The sequence below is a fragment of the Centruroides vittatus genome, unplaced genomic scaffold, assembly GCF_030686945.1.
Source record: "Centruroides vittatus isolate TY-2023 unplaced genomic scaffold, ASM3068694v2 scaffold_324, whole genome shotgun sequence".
Taxonomy (NCBI): Eukaryota; Metazoa; Arthropoda; class Arachnida; order Scorpiones; family Buthidae; genus Centruroides; species Centruroides vittatus.
The window spans coordinates 4,919,706-4,937,298 of record NW_027122701.1 but is presented as its reverse complement, the minus strand read 5'-3'; the positions used below and the strand labels follow the sequence as shown (position 1 = coordinate 4,937,298).

The window sequence follows — 17,593 nt, the reverse complement described above, 5'->3', positions numbered from 1 at the left end:
TGCTAACTTTTGCATATTGAGTGAAAATTTAAAAATTACCAGTAAACCAACATCATTTTGAAAATTTATATTGCCAGTAATAAGTCAGTAAATTTGCAACCCCTAGTTCCATTTATAATAATGTATTCACTCCTTATGGTCTTTTAAGTTACAATTGCAATTTATGCTTGTAGCTCAGTACCAAAACACTAATCTAAAACTTTTTAATTGCTGATAAGCTACAGAACTACAGATAAGCTACAGAAGAATCTTGTTTTAATGGATCACTTGGGCCATCGAAAATCATCTGTTGTTCCAAGAATCAGTTATATCGCAAACAATGGATTTCCTGCACACCCAGGAAAATATCCATTATTTGAAAAAATTTCTGTTTTTAACCCCTATATATAAGAAATACCAGTACTTGAAATTATCTAGTCTCTTGAGATCTCTCTTCTTTATCCTATAGAAACACGTATGTTTGTAACATACATGCATATGACAAAGCTGACGAAAACTGTACATACTGTAAGCATAAAAAGAAGTAAATTACATATACTCATTAGCACTTTGCTTAACTTTATGATTTGTTGAAAGAACTCATCCATCTTGGTTTCTTTCAATGCCGTGTTTCTGTCTATTGAATACAACACTGTTTGATATTAGCAGTTATGCACAGTATAGCCTCTTCATTTATGCTGAAACTCATCAGGAAGGTCTTCACGACTTCACAAATACTCAATGGCCTCACTAAATTTTGGCACTATTCTTGGACCAGCAACTGAGTGTTCACTAAATGACTCCTTCTCGATCATATCAGCCAGCTGGATTCTCTTTGTATAATTCTTCAATTGTACATATCCCAAATGTAACAAGTGCATCATCAAACTCTAAACATTTCTAGAAACAAATATCCCAAATATTAACTAAATGTTGAAAAAAATGCAAAGTTTACAATAGATTTGGGGTAAAAAAAAAATCCGTTCTTCCAAGTAATGGATCTGCTAAAAGGAGGTAAAATTACATTGATTTTGCAAAACCTGGAAAAAAATCCATTATTCCATGATCTGTTAAAATAAGATTCTACTGTATTTTAATTATAGCAATGATTTAGCTTGAGACATGTCCAATAGTGCTAGATTTTCATTCTTAAATAAAACCTAAAGCAAGCATATTCTTTCAAAAATTTCATGAGAAAATAAACATCTCAATAAATTCAAGGGAAAAAACTATTTAGCATAATTTCTAAATTAGTTTTACACTTTATTGTGTTCTATAACTTTAACAAGACATTTTAGTAATACTAGATGAATGAAATGAAATCATAAAAGAATGCATTAAAGTTAAATTCAAAAAAAGTTTATAAACTTACCATTTCTTTTGCAAAAAAGCAAAACACCTGAAAAACAATATTAAATTCAATTCATAAAAATAATTCTTTAAAATGATTAATAAAAATATTGATATATTATATTTTTGTATTTTACATAAATCACATTTCGTCTTCTTGTAATATTTGAAGTAAAGTATTATTCATTTTTTTCTTTCTTATCTTAACATTTTAAAATGAAAAACAAGCATCTTAATAGAGCTGAATCTTTCAGAAATTGCAAATTATTTTTTTTTTATTAACAATTATATGTATAATTGCTTTCCAATCTATTTAATTATTAGGGACCATAAAGCATAATGAGAAATGTAATAACTATCTATAAAAATATTATAGAAAACAATTATTGTTATTAACTTTCAATCTTTTATAGACTCAGAAAAATAAAAATTTTACAATCACCACAGCTATTATTAGAAAACTGCAATTTGCATATAATCATATTAAATATACAATTTTAAAAATTTACTTTGGATATAAAAAATCTAATACTTACAGCATACATATAATAATCAAATAATTGAAACATACAATTAAGAACGTCAAAAGCAATCGGTTTCAAAACATGCATCATTTGCATATATTTGCCTGTAAAATTGTTTACTATTAATTGTTATATATATAAACTATATTACTCATATAGAAACAGTAAAAAAATATATTTTCCATACCAAATAATCTCAAAACATTTAAAGTTGTATTTGTTAAAATAGGAGGTTGCTTCTTCTTGGTAGTGAAGTTATGTTTTTTGTGTGTTTTTGAAACTCTAAATAAAAGTAAATGATATAATTTATTATATTACACAAACACAGAATTTTAAAGTAATTTCTCTTCTAAGATAAAATTTTAAAAAATTATCCATTTATGTGATTTGTCTAATAATTGCTATTTGCTGTTTAATACAGGGTGTTTCTGAGATAGTGGGACAAACTAGGGATGATTCCTCACAGGAAAATGAAAAAAGGCAAGTAAACATATGTCTGGAAATGGATGGTTTTCAAGAAATCAAATTTCTTATGTCAGTATCAGATTTAAGACAGATTTTATTACATATTCTCTTGATTACATAGCACTTATCATTGAAAAAAATGTTCAAAATAGTCTTCATATGCATCTATGCAGGCATGGAGACTTCAAAACATGGACTGCTGTACTTGTTAGAAGGTTTCAGGCCTTTCTGTAAATGGTAGTGCAGGGATTGACAATGCATTGCAGCAGCATGTTGACATTACCTAGGAGCAGCATACGCCAGCATCTTCAGGTGGGGATACAGATAAAAATCCAAAGGGTTCAGACTGGGAATGTAGATGCCATGCTACTGGACCTGCTCCACCTATGTATCTATGTGGATGGTTTAATACAGCACATGCACATTGATTAAAGTAAGCTGGAGCTCATTTTAGTCAAGAGTTATGTAAGAGAGTTATATAATAAAATCTGTCTTGCATCTGACACTGTCATAAGAGGTTTGATTTCTCAGAACTGCCTATTTCTGGACATGTTTATATACCTTTTAATTTCTTTATTTTCTTGTAAGGAATCATCCCTGAAGTTTGTCCCACCATTTCAGAAACACTCTGTATAAGTTAAGCCAAAAACATATTGTACATCAAAAACACATTAAAAAGTTTAAAAGAGCTCTTGATTTTCCCAGCACTCAAACAGGAAGTTAAGGGGACCAGGAAATCCAATAATGTTTAATTATACTAGGATATAAAATTTAAACAACAAAAACTTAAAAGGAGTAATTTTATTTAATTATGATAAATTTCTCTATTTAAAAAAAAAAAAAAAAAAACACTAAGGCTCAAAGTTAAAATTGTGTGGGGCACCATGTTATGAAATTTTATTAAAAACTCATTTTTATATTAATTATTATAAAAAGGCAGAAGGCTTAATTTTGAAGATAGAAGTAACTTTTGAAGAATATTATAAATGCCAATGAGTAAAATTTTCATTAATCCAACCTCACCTGAGATATGACTTGATCCCTACTGCCTTACCCTTTGACTTTTAACACCAAAATTTAATAGCATCAATGCCCCCCATATATAAAAATAATCCAGTAATTTCAAAATCTTTGGCTCATCCAATCCTGAGATATAATGCAAAACAAATACTGATACACACACACTTTTATAAGAAAATTTTTTTTAGCTGTTTGAGCTCAAATGTCAAAATGTAAAATGAAAACAAAAAATGGGAGGGGTCAAAATTTGACCAATCACTATACTTTCCCTATGTTATATTCTATAACAGTTGGGAAAGTAAAAACCTTCACTTTTTTTACTTTGGTTCGTCTTATAATTTTAAAAATTTATTTGAAATTAAAGCTTTTAAAGAATTTTTGAATTTTTAAAATAAGTGGAACTTGTAAAAGTATTCCACTTACCAGAAGTCATTTGAGCAAGTTTTGTATATCAGAGAGCAATAAACATAAATTTAATAGTTAAATTCCTTCTATAGTTCCAAATGTGCAGGTGCAGTTAGAGATGTCTCATGTTGCATTGGAATATTTTTAAACAGACATTTTTAGAGATGACCAAGTAGCCTCAAATAAAGGGCTGATAAAAAATTGTTCATGTTATTAAAAAAATATAATAAGAAAGTAATAACACCCGAGTTTAATATCAAATATAAAACAACCCAAATTATTTTAAATAAAATTTAGACTAATTACTTTGACAAATTAATGTTTTAAGTTATTACTCTGGAAATTTTTATAATCTAATCTAAATTGGTTTATATCTTTTTGTAAGGCACTTTCATTTCATTTGATATTTATGAAAATTACATTAAATATGAAATGTAAAAATGTTGGAAATTCTAACATTAATACTATGAAAAAAATGTTACATCATTTATGATAATGCAATATAATAATTGGTTAAGGGAATGTCTTTTAATAATAAATAATTTTAAAATAAATATTCATTTAACTCAAAGAAGCACATACAGATAATTCTTGTATAATTGCAGTACTTATACAGCACAGTTTCAATATAATGCAGTTCACAAACAGTAGCAATTCTTGAATAACATGGTATTTATACAATGCAATTTTGATACGAGTTGTTATGAAATCATCTGTTCATCTTATTCTAGTAAATGTTCTTTCAGTTGCTACAACATAGTTCACTAATATAGACAGACTGTGCATTTTCCCTCTACATGATGAAAGGTTTTCTGTGTAATGATGAAAGATTTTTATTTTTTCATGGCAATCTTGATAGAAAATTTAAATTTCATGGCACTTTTGTTTAACATTATATAACAAAACTTTGAAAACAACTGTAACAGAGCATTCAGCAGACTCTCATAACAGACTTCAAAACTAAATCAGCAGAAGAATCCAAAGAAGTTGAAAGTTATAGCCATGTCCAAAAGGTTTTAATGTGATGAAGACATTTGGCCATTGGCAAATAAAAAATATCAGCAAAATGTTGTTTTGGAAGATATTAGTGAAGACAACTGAAATTTATTTTTTGTGGACAATGAAAGATTGTTATTTACAATTCTTTTTTTTTACAAATTTTAATAAGTTTATTTTTGTTTTGTAATTCATGTTTTGTTAAATGAAATTTTCTAAAATAAATAAAACAGTATGTAAAAAACATGTAATAAAAATAAAATGTAAGAAAAACATGATAGATAAATTTATATTTGTCAGATCCCAGGCTACTGTTTCTAAAAATTTAATATTCAAAGTAAATAAATTGTTAAATAAATCTAAAAAAACCATAGAAATCAACTAGGAAGCTAAGGAGATTTTATCTCTTAATCACGCTTCCTTTCAAAAACATAGTTTCCTGGAACAACAACTCATGCAGGGAAGTCAATGAGAGAAATTTGAGATTGGATCATCATCTGATATTACCAAATTTGGGTATATTGTGATTCAGAGAAAGGAACCCTATAAAAGAACAAAGTGAAAAAAGGTTAGAGAGGTCACCCGTATCCAGGGTTTGTTCATCGCCGGTCTCCCGACAACTTCCCGAATTCCCTCTGTTAGTGTACCTACATTTGAATTTGATGTCCAGAAACTTATGCAGTATCTGAGATAAGGACATTTTGATATTCTAAAGACTTATTGCATCAAAGGAGCACCTCACTGTCTAAAGAACCTTAAGGATGTCTAAAAAAAACTCTTAGGAAGAAGTTATTTATATTGACACATGATTAAATTGTGAAACTCCCTTTCTGTACAGAATTAGTTAAAAGTAGGATGCTGAATAATATAGAAAAGTATAGGACATATTAATAGATGTAGATATAGGTAAAAATAATAAGCTGTTGTCATTTGTGCAATAGTTTTACTTATGTTAAAATAAATCCAGTTGTTTTATTGTTACTTCACTATTGAAAGAATCACTTCTGAGTGCTGTGTCTTTCCTATTCTTCCTTGATCTGCTTGCCCTCTGCTTCCCGTACAATACCACTGGTGCATGTACTCAAAGGTATTTTGTGAATTCAATCACAAGTGGTGTCAGAAAAATCCTGAACAGAGGTATTCTGCTTACATATTTAAAAAATCGTTTTGCTACATAAACCCACTTTTTATATGTAATGTGACATCTCATATAACAGTTTTTATAAAAACATTTTTGTGGAACTTAAAACTTCGTGAATTTATGCTATATAAATTAATTTTTAAAAAGTCATATACATTTCACAGAATATATTAATACATACTTCTGATAATCATCAGCATTTTCTTCTACATATTCTTTTTTCAATTCTTCTGGTACGTCAGAATCATCGCTGTCAGAACTAAAGCTGTGTCGGGAAGTACTTTCGTCAGTCTGAAAATATTTTAATAACTATTAATTAATTAAATCATTAAACTTTAATTTAAAACATAATAAATTCAAATAAAAACAACATATGTCAAAATCATACAAAATATAAATAATGAATTCATCTTCAAAAATGTTTCAGAGTACTGAATAATGTCCGACTTTTATATCTTGAGTTTTATCTGGGTAATATATATTTAAAATTTTTTCTGCTCTTTAGTAAAATTATATATTTTTCTTTAAAATAATCTTTAGTACATAATATACAAAAATATCTTCCAGACTAATGGTTTCCAAATATTTCTAATAATGCTCTATCATGAAAAAAATTTTCATATATCACCTTTTCCCAAATAAACTAGATTAATATTTGCTACATTAGGTGTTTCGTTCAAATTTAAAATTTGTTATAATTTTTTAACATTTGCATGCACACATGCAAATGTTAAAAACATAGGAAAACATAAGAAAATGTATAATAATATTAAAACTAAAAATTGTTAGCGTAATAAATCGTTTGTCAGTATAGCATTATCAAAATACAATGTATAATGATATTGCTAGCCATAATTCTTGTTAAACTATCAAATCAAGATCAATTTTTTTTCTTTACATCAGATGTAAGTAAGAAGCCTGTTTCTTGCAAATATGATATTGAAAATGACTGCAAAATTTTCATCATCTTTTATATAAATCACAGACTTATCAAAACTTTGCCATTGCCAAAATTTAAAAACACACTTGACAGCAAATTAAATAAGCAATACAAACGACTGTCCTTCAGCATTCAAACTCTTTAATAAACACAAAACATGCAAATACTTTCAACAGTGTATTAGTCTTCATCGGATACAAAAAATTTTTTTGTATTTGTCTGATGGATAGTAATGCACCATTGAAAGTACTTGCATTTATTTTGTATTTATTGAAGAGTTTTAATGCCAAAAGACAGTTATTTATTGTGTTGCTTAAACTTCCTAGTCAGAAAAACAATCCTAATTTTTCTCTATTGCTTCACCTTCATCTCTTTCAAAAAAGTGATGTTCCTCATAGAATTGTACCCCTCATTTTGTAAAACTGAACTGTACTAGATATTTAAAATTCTTAACTTTACATATATTTTATTCTCTTTAATTTATAATTATTATTGTTGTTAGATTCAACATTGTTATAATGATTTTTTTAATCTATATAACAAATTAAAATAAAACATAGCTTACAATAATATGTCAAATTGAAAAAATAATATTAATTTTAAACAAGTATCTTTAAATTAAAATCTAAAATAATAATAATTAAAATATTTATAATTTTAACTTAATGCTAAGATAGCAATTACCAATGCCAAAACAATTGCTTCCACCATAAAAAAAAAGTTCTAAATTCAAATGTAATTCAATACACACTTGCTAATCTGGTGTTTAAATTATCTGGCATATCCCAATGTAATTCCATTTTCATGAAAATACTAGTGACTAATATTTTCATGTCACACATTCTGTTTTCCTGTTTACTTAGATTTAATTTCTGTGTACAGTAATTGCATGCCATGCCATCATGTCATATTATTTCCCACCTGCCTCCAAAAAGAATTAGTACCTAAGTGCAACAGACCACATCATTTATTGCCTTTAGGGCATTACACACCCAGTAATTCAGCACTCTTGCTAATCTGAATCTCTCTGTGCATGACATAGCCAAATTAGCAAGAATCCAAAGTAATTCAAAACTTCGAATTAGAAATTTTTCTATAAATAAAACTGAGGAATTTTTTGATAATTTATTATTGGAGATTCAATACTATCAATCTGTTTTATTTGCATTTATAAAAAATAAAAGAAATAAACAACAATATTTTTCCATAAATTATTCTGATATTTGACTTTTACATTTATTATTCACCTTGCAGTTACACTAAACAAAAATTTTTTTAATATAACTTAATCATAAAAAACTACAAATTTAATGTTTTACTTACAATACAAATTAATATAGTATCATTAAAATCATAAATATTAAAATTATCAGTTAAAGGAATTTTATTATGAATAAACAGTTATTATGAATAAAATCTTAAACATATTTACCCCATCCAAAGCCATAACATCTTCACCTTCATCATCATCTGTCTGGATATCAAATGGGTTAATTTTATTTGTCTTTTTAAAATAGCTATTTCCCTGTTTAGAAATATTGTTAAAAGTCTTCTCCATCTTGCTTTGAGAAGATACAGGTGAATTAGGAAACAATCGAGCAGATGCACAATGACGTAAAAAACGAAATTCCTTAAAAACATTTAATAACTGATCAATATTTAAATCAATAACACATTATTATATATTGAAAAAAATTAATAATTTTTTATATATCATAATTATTATTATTATTATTATTATTATTATTTGATCAAATGCATAGTTATCCATAATTTTAATTTTATAAACTTTTTATTTAAGAACAAAATCCAACAGCACTCCAAAATTATTCCAAGTTATCAAAACCTTACTTTCTTAGAGAAGTTAGTAAACAATCTGGAGGGGGAGTTTTCATTGACAAAAGAAGTTTATAGTCATATAATTTGCAAAGTGTGCAAGATATTTAAAATAATTAAGTATTTTCAAATCTAAAAAAATTAATTCACTTTAAAGTGATACAATGAAAGTTTAGAATCCAGAATTATAAAATAGTTATCCTCCAATTATGTTCTTCCTAACTTAGAATAACTAAAAATAGGACAGTTTAAAAAAAAAAAATCAGTCAAATAATTAGTTGCACTCACTAATGGCAACAATATAATAATTATATATTAAATGTAGTACTGTAATGGACAATAAATACACTGTATATAACAATAACTTTAAATTTATTCATGCATAACTTCAACTTCAGTCAGCACTGTTATAGCTTAAAAGTGAAAATAAAACCAACTTTCTGCAGAGTTTCTTAGTCTGGGGTTATCATTCTAATCATTAATTTATAATAAAGTTAGCGTAAAGTAATAATAAATTAAATAAAACCTAGTAATAAAAATAAAATCAATTTCACATGAAGTATCTATAAATACTCAGTATGATTTTTGCTGGCTTCAAATTTGATTAACTACCTACATGTTTCTGAATTTTGCATAAATAAAAAAACCCATAATTAAATTGATGCACTAAAAAAACTTTCCAAGTGTCGCCAGAAAACACTTCCAAATTTATTTGTATCAACAGCAAAGAAGACAAGTCTTATCATACATTCTGACACCTCATCAGAGTCATTGTTATTAATTATCTAAGTTTAATATATACTTTATGCAAAGATTGGTTTAACATGAAGATCCAACAGACATGTAAATAATACTATATTTTGCACAAACTTTTTTTTGTCTACTCAGCACAAACAAGACAATTATCATATTTTATAATGTCAAGAAGACTTTTTAACTTAAGAAAAAGTAAAAGTTCTATATCATCAGAAAGTGACATTAAAGCCACTTTCTGATGATATAGAAAAATTGCTGCAGATCACATGCAGCAGTCCATAATCTGCACCATCTGAAGTTTTTTTACATACATAATTTGCAGGAAATTGTGGCACTTTCAACTGTTAAAGTCAATCATAAAGGGCACGATAAACATTACAAAATACTCACTCTGATACATTCAATTGAAAAAAATACACACACAAATTTGTACTTGATTGCCTTATGTTCATTGTAATTGTTATTAATACATATAAAAATTGCTTGAGAGAATGAAACATGGGACCACAAGATGGATATACAAGCTTTTATTGATTCCTGAGGATATGCAATTTGGACATGTCCCTCATCAGACCTCTTTTTAATTTTACATCAATATGGTTATTATTTAAATCTCGTTAAAACATTATAAAATTTAAGTTATAGTAAAAAATTCATAAAGTTACAATGAACATAAAATTACCACACAAAATTTGAGATAATTTGAATGCATTTCATAAGAAACATTCAACATTCTAAGCAATTTCTCCTTTTTTTCTTTAATTTCTACTTGTTTCTGCTATAATATTACATAAATGCATTTAGATTTATAATGGTTTTCATATAATATTAACTTAAAAATTTTAAGTCTATGATTTTGCTGAAACATTTTTATATTGGGTGCATTTACTTGTGAGCTAATGTCAGCACGCTCAGCCTGTATACTTTCGTCTGAGCCCCACGCGCATTGGCGTTTACTCTAGAGCTATGTGACGTCATATTTAGTGAAATTGGTAGGTTCGGAGTGCTAGCTAATTTGTTGTCAAGCTTTGCGCTAATTCAATATGGCTGCTCCCATGAAAAAATTACTTTCTGTACAAAGTAATGAAAATGGAATTATTTTTGGAAAAATAAATGGCAGAAAGTATTTTTATTGGTAAATTTCAATTATTTGTTGTATAAAATGTTTACAATGATCTTTTTTTATTGTAAGGTTCAATAGCTTTAGATGACTTTTTTCATAAATAGATGTGAAAAAATTAAGTTTGACTCATTGTTTATGATTAAAAGTGAAATTTATGTTATACACATTTGGAATCTTCAGAAATGTTATGTTCAGAACATTAAATAAATCGTAAAGAAATGAACAGCATTAATAATAATCAAAACTACACAAGTTCGTATACTTGAATGAATTTTTACTAACATATGGGAAATGACTTCAAGAAATTGCATCATTTTAATACCATTTTCTCATTACAAACTAAACTTATATGATGACAGAGTAATACTTATTTCTATTGAAATAAGCTACTGCTTCTTCAGTTGATGTCTTAATAGCCATATGCTTTTCATCAACAGAGCTTCTAATTCCAAGAAAACCAGATTGGGTATAAAAATTCCATTATTCTTACATCATCCTGCTCTGTGATGGCCAAGAGATTATTTTTTCATTTTCATTTAACACTAAGAGAATTAACAACCTTATTTAAAATATTCCACACAGTCTGTCTAGTCATATTAAAACAATCACCAATACCCTTAGAGAAAAAAAAGAAAGAAAAAAATGTTTTGTATTTGATATCAATTATTTGTTGATTTTAAACTCAGTTTAGTTACACCATAAAAGAGCAACGTCACATCCATTCACTGGGTAAAACAATTGCATTAAATATGTATTATATATATGTATAATCTGCTATTCTCTTATATATTGCATTTAATTTCATATATTGCTTTGTATAAACAAATCTGAATGATTCTTGATTTGCCAATGTCCATAGGCAGTATAAAAGCTGCTTTTGAGGGGAGACAGGTCCTCTTCCACAGGAAGTAATTTTTATGTGTCTAAAATTGGGCTTATTTTTTAAAGGAGACTTTCAAAAGATTCTCTTGTAAGTCTAAGGTACTGTTTAAAATCGGTTGGATTATAAAAAGTACAGTCACTTCAATAAAAATTTCTATCTTTTTTATTTGACCTTACTTTTCTTTTTTCTTCTTTCATTTTTTCTACAATTATATCCACAATAAGATCATCCTTGTCTGATTCGGAATCAAATAGTTCTATCTGTAACGCAACATTTAAAATATCAGCTTTGACAATATTATTTGCAGAAAACTGCCATATTTCTTATTAGTGTTCGCATTTACTTTCGAACTGGACATGTAAGTACAAATACACATGCTAATAATGTCACTTCTGGTGTTCAGAAGTAGCACTATTAGCTCAAAAGTAAATTGCACCCATTGTCTGCAATGCTTGCTTTCCACTTAGCACAATTTGAGGCAATTCAATCATCTTTGGTGATTCAATCACTGCTCACGCACAATAAAATCACTTTCCAGTTAAAATTGCATTCAAGAACTTTAGTGACAGAGTACTGTGACAACATATTTTTTTTCATGTGGTGATTCTATCACAGCCATGATGATTAGTCATGTGGTGATTCCATCACAGCCATAATGTGGTGATTCCATCACAGCCAATAACCATGCAGTACCCATAATTCCAAGTGTACATAATATATTTTTACCTATTATCTTTAGCATTACATACAGAGTGATGTGGAAATTTCAAAAAGATGCAAAAAAATAACAAATATCAGATGGTCTGATACTGCTATTGAAAAACTGTTGAAGGATATCAGATGCCATCCTATTCTTTATGACTAAATTGAACCTAATAATAAAAACAAAAAGATAAAAGCAAGTATGGAAGCAAATGGTTTTAAATAGTGGTAAGTCAGGTAAAATATTACAATTTAAATGTTAAAAAAATTAAATTTAAAAATATGAAACTTTATTTTAAGTTGAAAGTTTTGCTGCCATTTTAAAAACTTCTCATAATTCAATGCAAATCATTTTCCATTTCATGAAAAGTGTGTAGGCACTATAGGGCAGCAATAGCATTGCTCTATGAATCATCAAGTGATAGCAACACAATCATGTGAAATGGAGAGCAAGCATTAGACTTTTAAACATTTTGAAAAGCTAACAAGTCTTCAAAATGTTCAGAAAAATTGATTTCATTAGTTCCTATCTTTCTATTTCCCAATAATTTTTACAGATAATTCTATTAATTAATTATTTTCTTCTTTTTTTGAATATTTTCTCAAATTGTTAAATAAGCGTTAGTACATATTCAAATATGCAAGTGATTGCCAAATGATATCAACAAAGACATCTGAACAGTTTTACTAAAGCCTTATTAAAGACACATCCTTTAAAACAGTTTCTAGAACAGCCAGATGTCCGAGTTAAAGCACTAGCCTGCAATTCTGGGAATTCTTCTGAGTGATCTGTCCCAGATATGTCAAGCCCCATCCCTCACCATCTGGCTACCCCATTGTGGATGTGCCAAATATAAGACAAGTAGTGTCCATATGGCAAAAAGTGTAAAAAAAACTTTCTGAATTGTTTTTATATGCACATTAATCACTTCAAATTACAAAATTGCAGCAGTGTGATATATATTTTTTTGATTTATTTAATAAAATGGTTTTTACCTGTAAATGCAAAATACTGAAAGTTGTTCGAACCGGACACAATTCCCAGCTTTCATTTTCTAAAAACATTCTTAATTCTTCAAGGTAACTCCTATATTATGATGATAAAATTGTGATTTAAACTTGTAATTAATTTAAACAAATCATAATGAAATATTAATTTTTATTTTAGTAAGAAAAAAGAAATTGAAATAAAAGTACATTTAATAAACATTTTTAGAATAAACTGAAAAGTAATTGCAGTGTTAAGAAGAAAAAGAATATTTCTCTTTCTTTTGATTCAAAAAACTTAATTTCATTTTGAATTCAAAATTTAAAACTAAAGAAATATTTAAGAAATAAAGTTTTTATATTAAATACAATTATAAATGTATGGTTTGTAAGATTATTTGTGTGTACATGTGTTTTCATTTAATAATTACCTAGCTTTTAAATTGAAAATCTGATAAATATCAGGCAGATATTTTATATATACTTCAAAAATTCATAAAGGTGTTTAATATCTTTATCTCAGTTTTGATAAATATAAGTAATTTTTTTTTGTCTTAAATCAATATACACCAAGTCCTCACTAAATGTTTTTCTTAATGGTCACACTGCAGTTTCCAAGAAAAGAACCTAAGTGAAACAATGTATAAAAAACCCAATTTTACTAGAGGCTAAATGATATAAACAAAAGAAGTTCGTACAGTGTATTTCTGGACACAAAACATCACCAAACTTATAAATAAGAACCAAAAGATCCTTTAATATGAAAGATTGAAATAAATGTGAGTTATACATATATTTTAAAAAAATTAATGAAAACAAGTAAGATAATTATTTACCCAATTTTGGGAATCAGTGAATAATAGCAGTTGTGGAGGTGTTGGATGATACAGAGAGGAAGACAAAATCTTCATCAATAGAGATGGGTAAACATGAGCAATAACAAATAAGTGTTTGCAACCAGAAAATCATAAACAGCACTTCCTACAACCACAAAGTTCAAAAACAAATTGGTGATTCCAATGAACTCTAGAGGGTGCTGTACAAATTTTAAAATGGTAAGTGAAAACAGTGTAAGTTTCTTTGTAATTTACACTGACAATTAAACAAAATATTGTGTGTTGTTAATGTGGATATAAGCTCAAGTTATTTCAAAAAGATGAAAGTATAATGAATGCAAATTATATTAATCAGATTATAAAAAAAAAATTGGTTATTATTATTCTAATTGAATTGTGTTTGCAACCTCCAGCATTTATTTCCCATCTTGTAGAATCAATTTTACAATTTATAAAAGAAATTAGATAATAATAACTGTAAATTATTAAAAATGTACTTATATCTTTCCTCATCATTATCATAAAAAAAACAATATTAATTAAGTAAAGACTTGCTGTACAGACAAACAAATATTTCAAAAAATTAAATTTTAACTGTTTTATATTTCATTGTTGTTTAAAATGAAAATAAAAAAGAAAAATAATGTTTAAAAATTATTTTTTTATAAACATTTCAAAAATGCAGTTTAATATTTCTTTCTTTTTTTAGGTAATCTTCAAGTTACAATAATTTATTTTAAAATATAATTTTAAAATACTGAAAGGAAAAGAAGTTTAATCAAAATAATAAGTAGATTTTCTGTGAAAGTTCTAGTATCTCCAGCTAAATTATTTTCAAGTATTTTTTTTATTAAAGTAATTAATTTCATGAAAATTACACATTATATTTAACTTTTTTTTTAACTAGCATTATAAAAGATTAACTTTACAATTTAACAGTCCTCGGGGCAAATACAGTATTAGGATGTCACTTGGGACATGTGTATCCACGGGACACACAATGCAAATTAATTCAATTTTTATATTTTTACAGATATGCTTGACTACGATTATATCTTTGATTTCTACACTTTCTCTACTATCTAACAGTATAAAATACTTGTGAGTTTAAAAAAAAAAATGAATTTTTATTTATATTTTCTGTAATTTAATCTGTAAATGCAAAAAACTAAACTTATCAAATTTCAACTCACTATAAATCATTTCAACTTTTATTTATTGACATCAGATTTGTTAAATTTCACAGAATTGTATTATCTTTCAACTTCAGAGTAGTAAAGCTTTGTTTTTTTTTCTCCTGCAAAAGTAATAGATTCTGCTGGTCTCCCACTGTGAAGGACAACAAATTGCTAATTGTTTTATTACTTTATTTCAAAAAAACTCTTCTCTATCAGTAGTGGGTGGAATGACTAACAAACTGTTTTCTTGCACTCAGGGAAATATTTTCATTTATATTTAACAATTAGTATTGCCAGTAATAAATTCTATAATTTTATTTTTAATAATTTTAAAAATATTGATAAAATTACCAAATAAATGTTTGGGTCACAATTACTAAATGGTATTGCTATGTAATAAATGTAAATTTTAATTGTTGCAAAATTAAAAGTATTAATTTTGCAACAATTAAACAACTAAATTCTTATCATGCTCTGATCACCAGAAAGCAGTGCAATAACACTAAGCGTAAAAATTGCATTGTCAAAAATAGCTGCAATGAAATGAATTAGAATTAATCTGGTCATTGAAACCAAAAGAAAAAGATAGAATATGCAACATTGTGGTAAAGTTTAAATATTCTACATTGTTATTTTATCAAATTGCAATTATGTGCAACAATCAAGAGTATAGCACTCTCACAATGCAAGAGAATTTATTGCAGGTGATAGAAAAATATTGTTTTTCATAAAATTTCTCTGAAAAAAAGGGTCAGAAACTTGAAAACCAATGTCGGAATCCCTTCAGAACATATCAGTTGAAGAATACTACAAAGCCCACAGCTCAACTGTTATTTACTTTTGAGAAATTCAATTTAAAAAAACATCATGTATCTGCTGGATACATACACCCCAGAATGGAGGTTAAGAAAAATGAGATAAGTACTGTACATATAATTTATTATTTAATTTGGGTATTTTTTTCATTATTAATGTAGGGTGACTCATTTTGCTCATTGGGCATTACCATGAATTCTTTTACAAAGAATAAAAAATAAAGAATATTTTTTTTATTGGTTCTAAATTAATAACTATATATATGCATTAAAATAATTAGATATTTAACACATTTCTTTGACATTTTAACAAATTAAATAGAAAAATCTACAGTACAGCAGACAATGAGTTAATGTTAAAAAACCTATAAAAGCATCTTTTGTTTTATAGTATTAAATATACTAAATAAAAAATCAACACATTTTAATAATTAAAATTACTAATACCTATGATGATTTCTGAAATAATTAAGAGATTGCTTTCTTAATGATTCTTGTAGATCTTCAGATTTACTTTCACAGAATTCTTCCCCTATATCCATTAATCTAAAAAGTAACATTAAGTACAAAATCATTTATTTTGTTAAAATTAATTTTATCACAATAATAGGATTTCACTACCAACCTGCGAACTATATCCAAAATCTTAATAAATTCATCAAATTTAAAAGAAGATAAATCACAGGAAGAAATGTATGTTTTCACTTTTTGCTGAACATCCTGCCATATTCTCAATAATCCACATTCCAATTTTTGTTTAATATAATTATGACTAAATTCTGCTTCCAAATGAGAATTATTGATTTCTGAAATGAATAATTTATATTTAATAATAAACTACAAAAATATTTTTATCATCATCATATAAATTTAAAATAGTGTCTTTCAAAAAGAATACTACCATTTTAAATTACTGTAATTATGTTAATTATTACCTGAGAAGTATGACAGTAGATGAAACTCTGACATTTATTCTATCTGCATACAAACATTTTGTCTGTTGTCTCTAGAAAGCACCATAAATAAAAATGACAACTCCACAACAGAGAAAGTGTCTTATGTTCTGCTGTTCACAAAGTTGGAATCAGTCATGATGAATCACTTTGAAATTGTCATTTACAGCACTTCCTAGAGACAAGTATACAAAAACATGTTTGAAAGCAGATCATAGATGTTCTATCAACTGATTACATTGCATACTTACTTCTCAAGTAATAATTAACATAATTATAGTAATTTAAAATGATAGTATTCTTTTTGGAAAACCCTGTGTACTTGAGACTACTATAGAAAAATATTTTATCAATAAAAATAGTTTATCATCTTACTGTACAGTTTTTATTGCAGTAAATTTTTATACAATTGTATTTATGTTAAATACTTGCAAATTTCACTAATCTACAATACAGATTTATTGTAATTTTCTAGTTTTTAAACAAACAAAAATTATTTTTAATGCTAAAGTTTCAATTTTAATTACTATGCAAATAATCTACATTTTTTCCAAATCTAGATAAATACTGGTAATACTACTTCTAACAAAACCAGTTTAACACTAATTATGTTAGTATTTTTTCAGATGATTTCATTTCTACTTTATTATCATTTTTTGAAATATATTTTTTTACTACATTAGTATAATAGAATTTGTTAAGCT

General features: G+C 26.7%; 1 protein-coding gene across 3 annotated transcripts in view; it reads right to left on the bottom strand.

The window, feature by feature from the left end:
- Vps50 (vacuolar protein sorting 50) overlaps window positions 1-17,593 on the bottom strand; it is a 78,580-nt gene that overhangs the window by 11,289 nt on the left and 49,698 nt on the right. For 2 of the 3 annotated variants that reach the window (XM_067286103.1, XM_067286105.1), the window contains 8 exons: window positions 16,562-16,742; window positions 16,384-16,482; window positions 13,117-13,207; window positions 8,253-8,450; window positions 6,062-6,171; window positions 2,041-2,135; window positions 1,866-1,957; window positions 1,352-1,378 (listed from right to left, as the gene is read on the bottom strand). In XM_067286103.1, the coding sequence (XP_067142204.1) occupies window positions 1,352-1,378; window positions 1,866-1,957; window positions 2,041-2,135; window positions 6,062-6,171; window positions 8,253-8,450; window positions 13,117-13,207; window positions 16,384-16,482; window positions 16,562-16,742 (893 nt within the window). Of the gene's footprint in view, window positions 1-1,351; window positions 1,379-1,838; window positions 1,958-2,040; window positions 2,136-6,061; window positions 6,172-8,252; window positions 8,451-13,116; window positions 13,208-16,383; window positions 16,483-16,561; window positions 16,743-17,593 lie in introns of all 3 variants that reach the window. The other variant, XM_067286104.1, reaches the window with a different exon arrangement.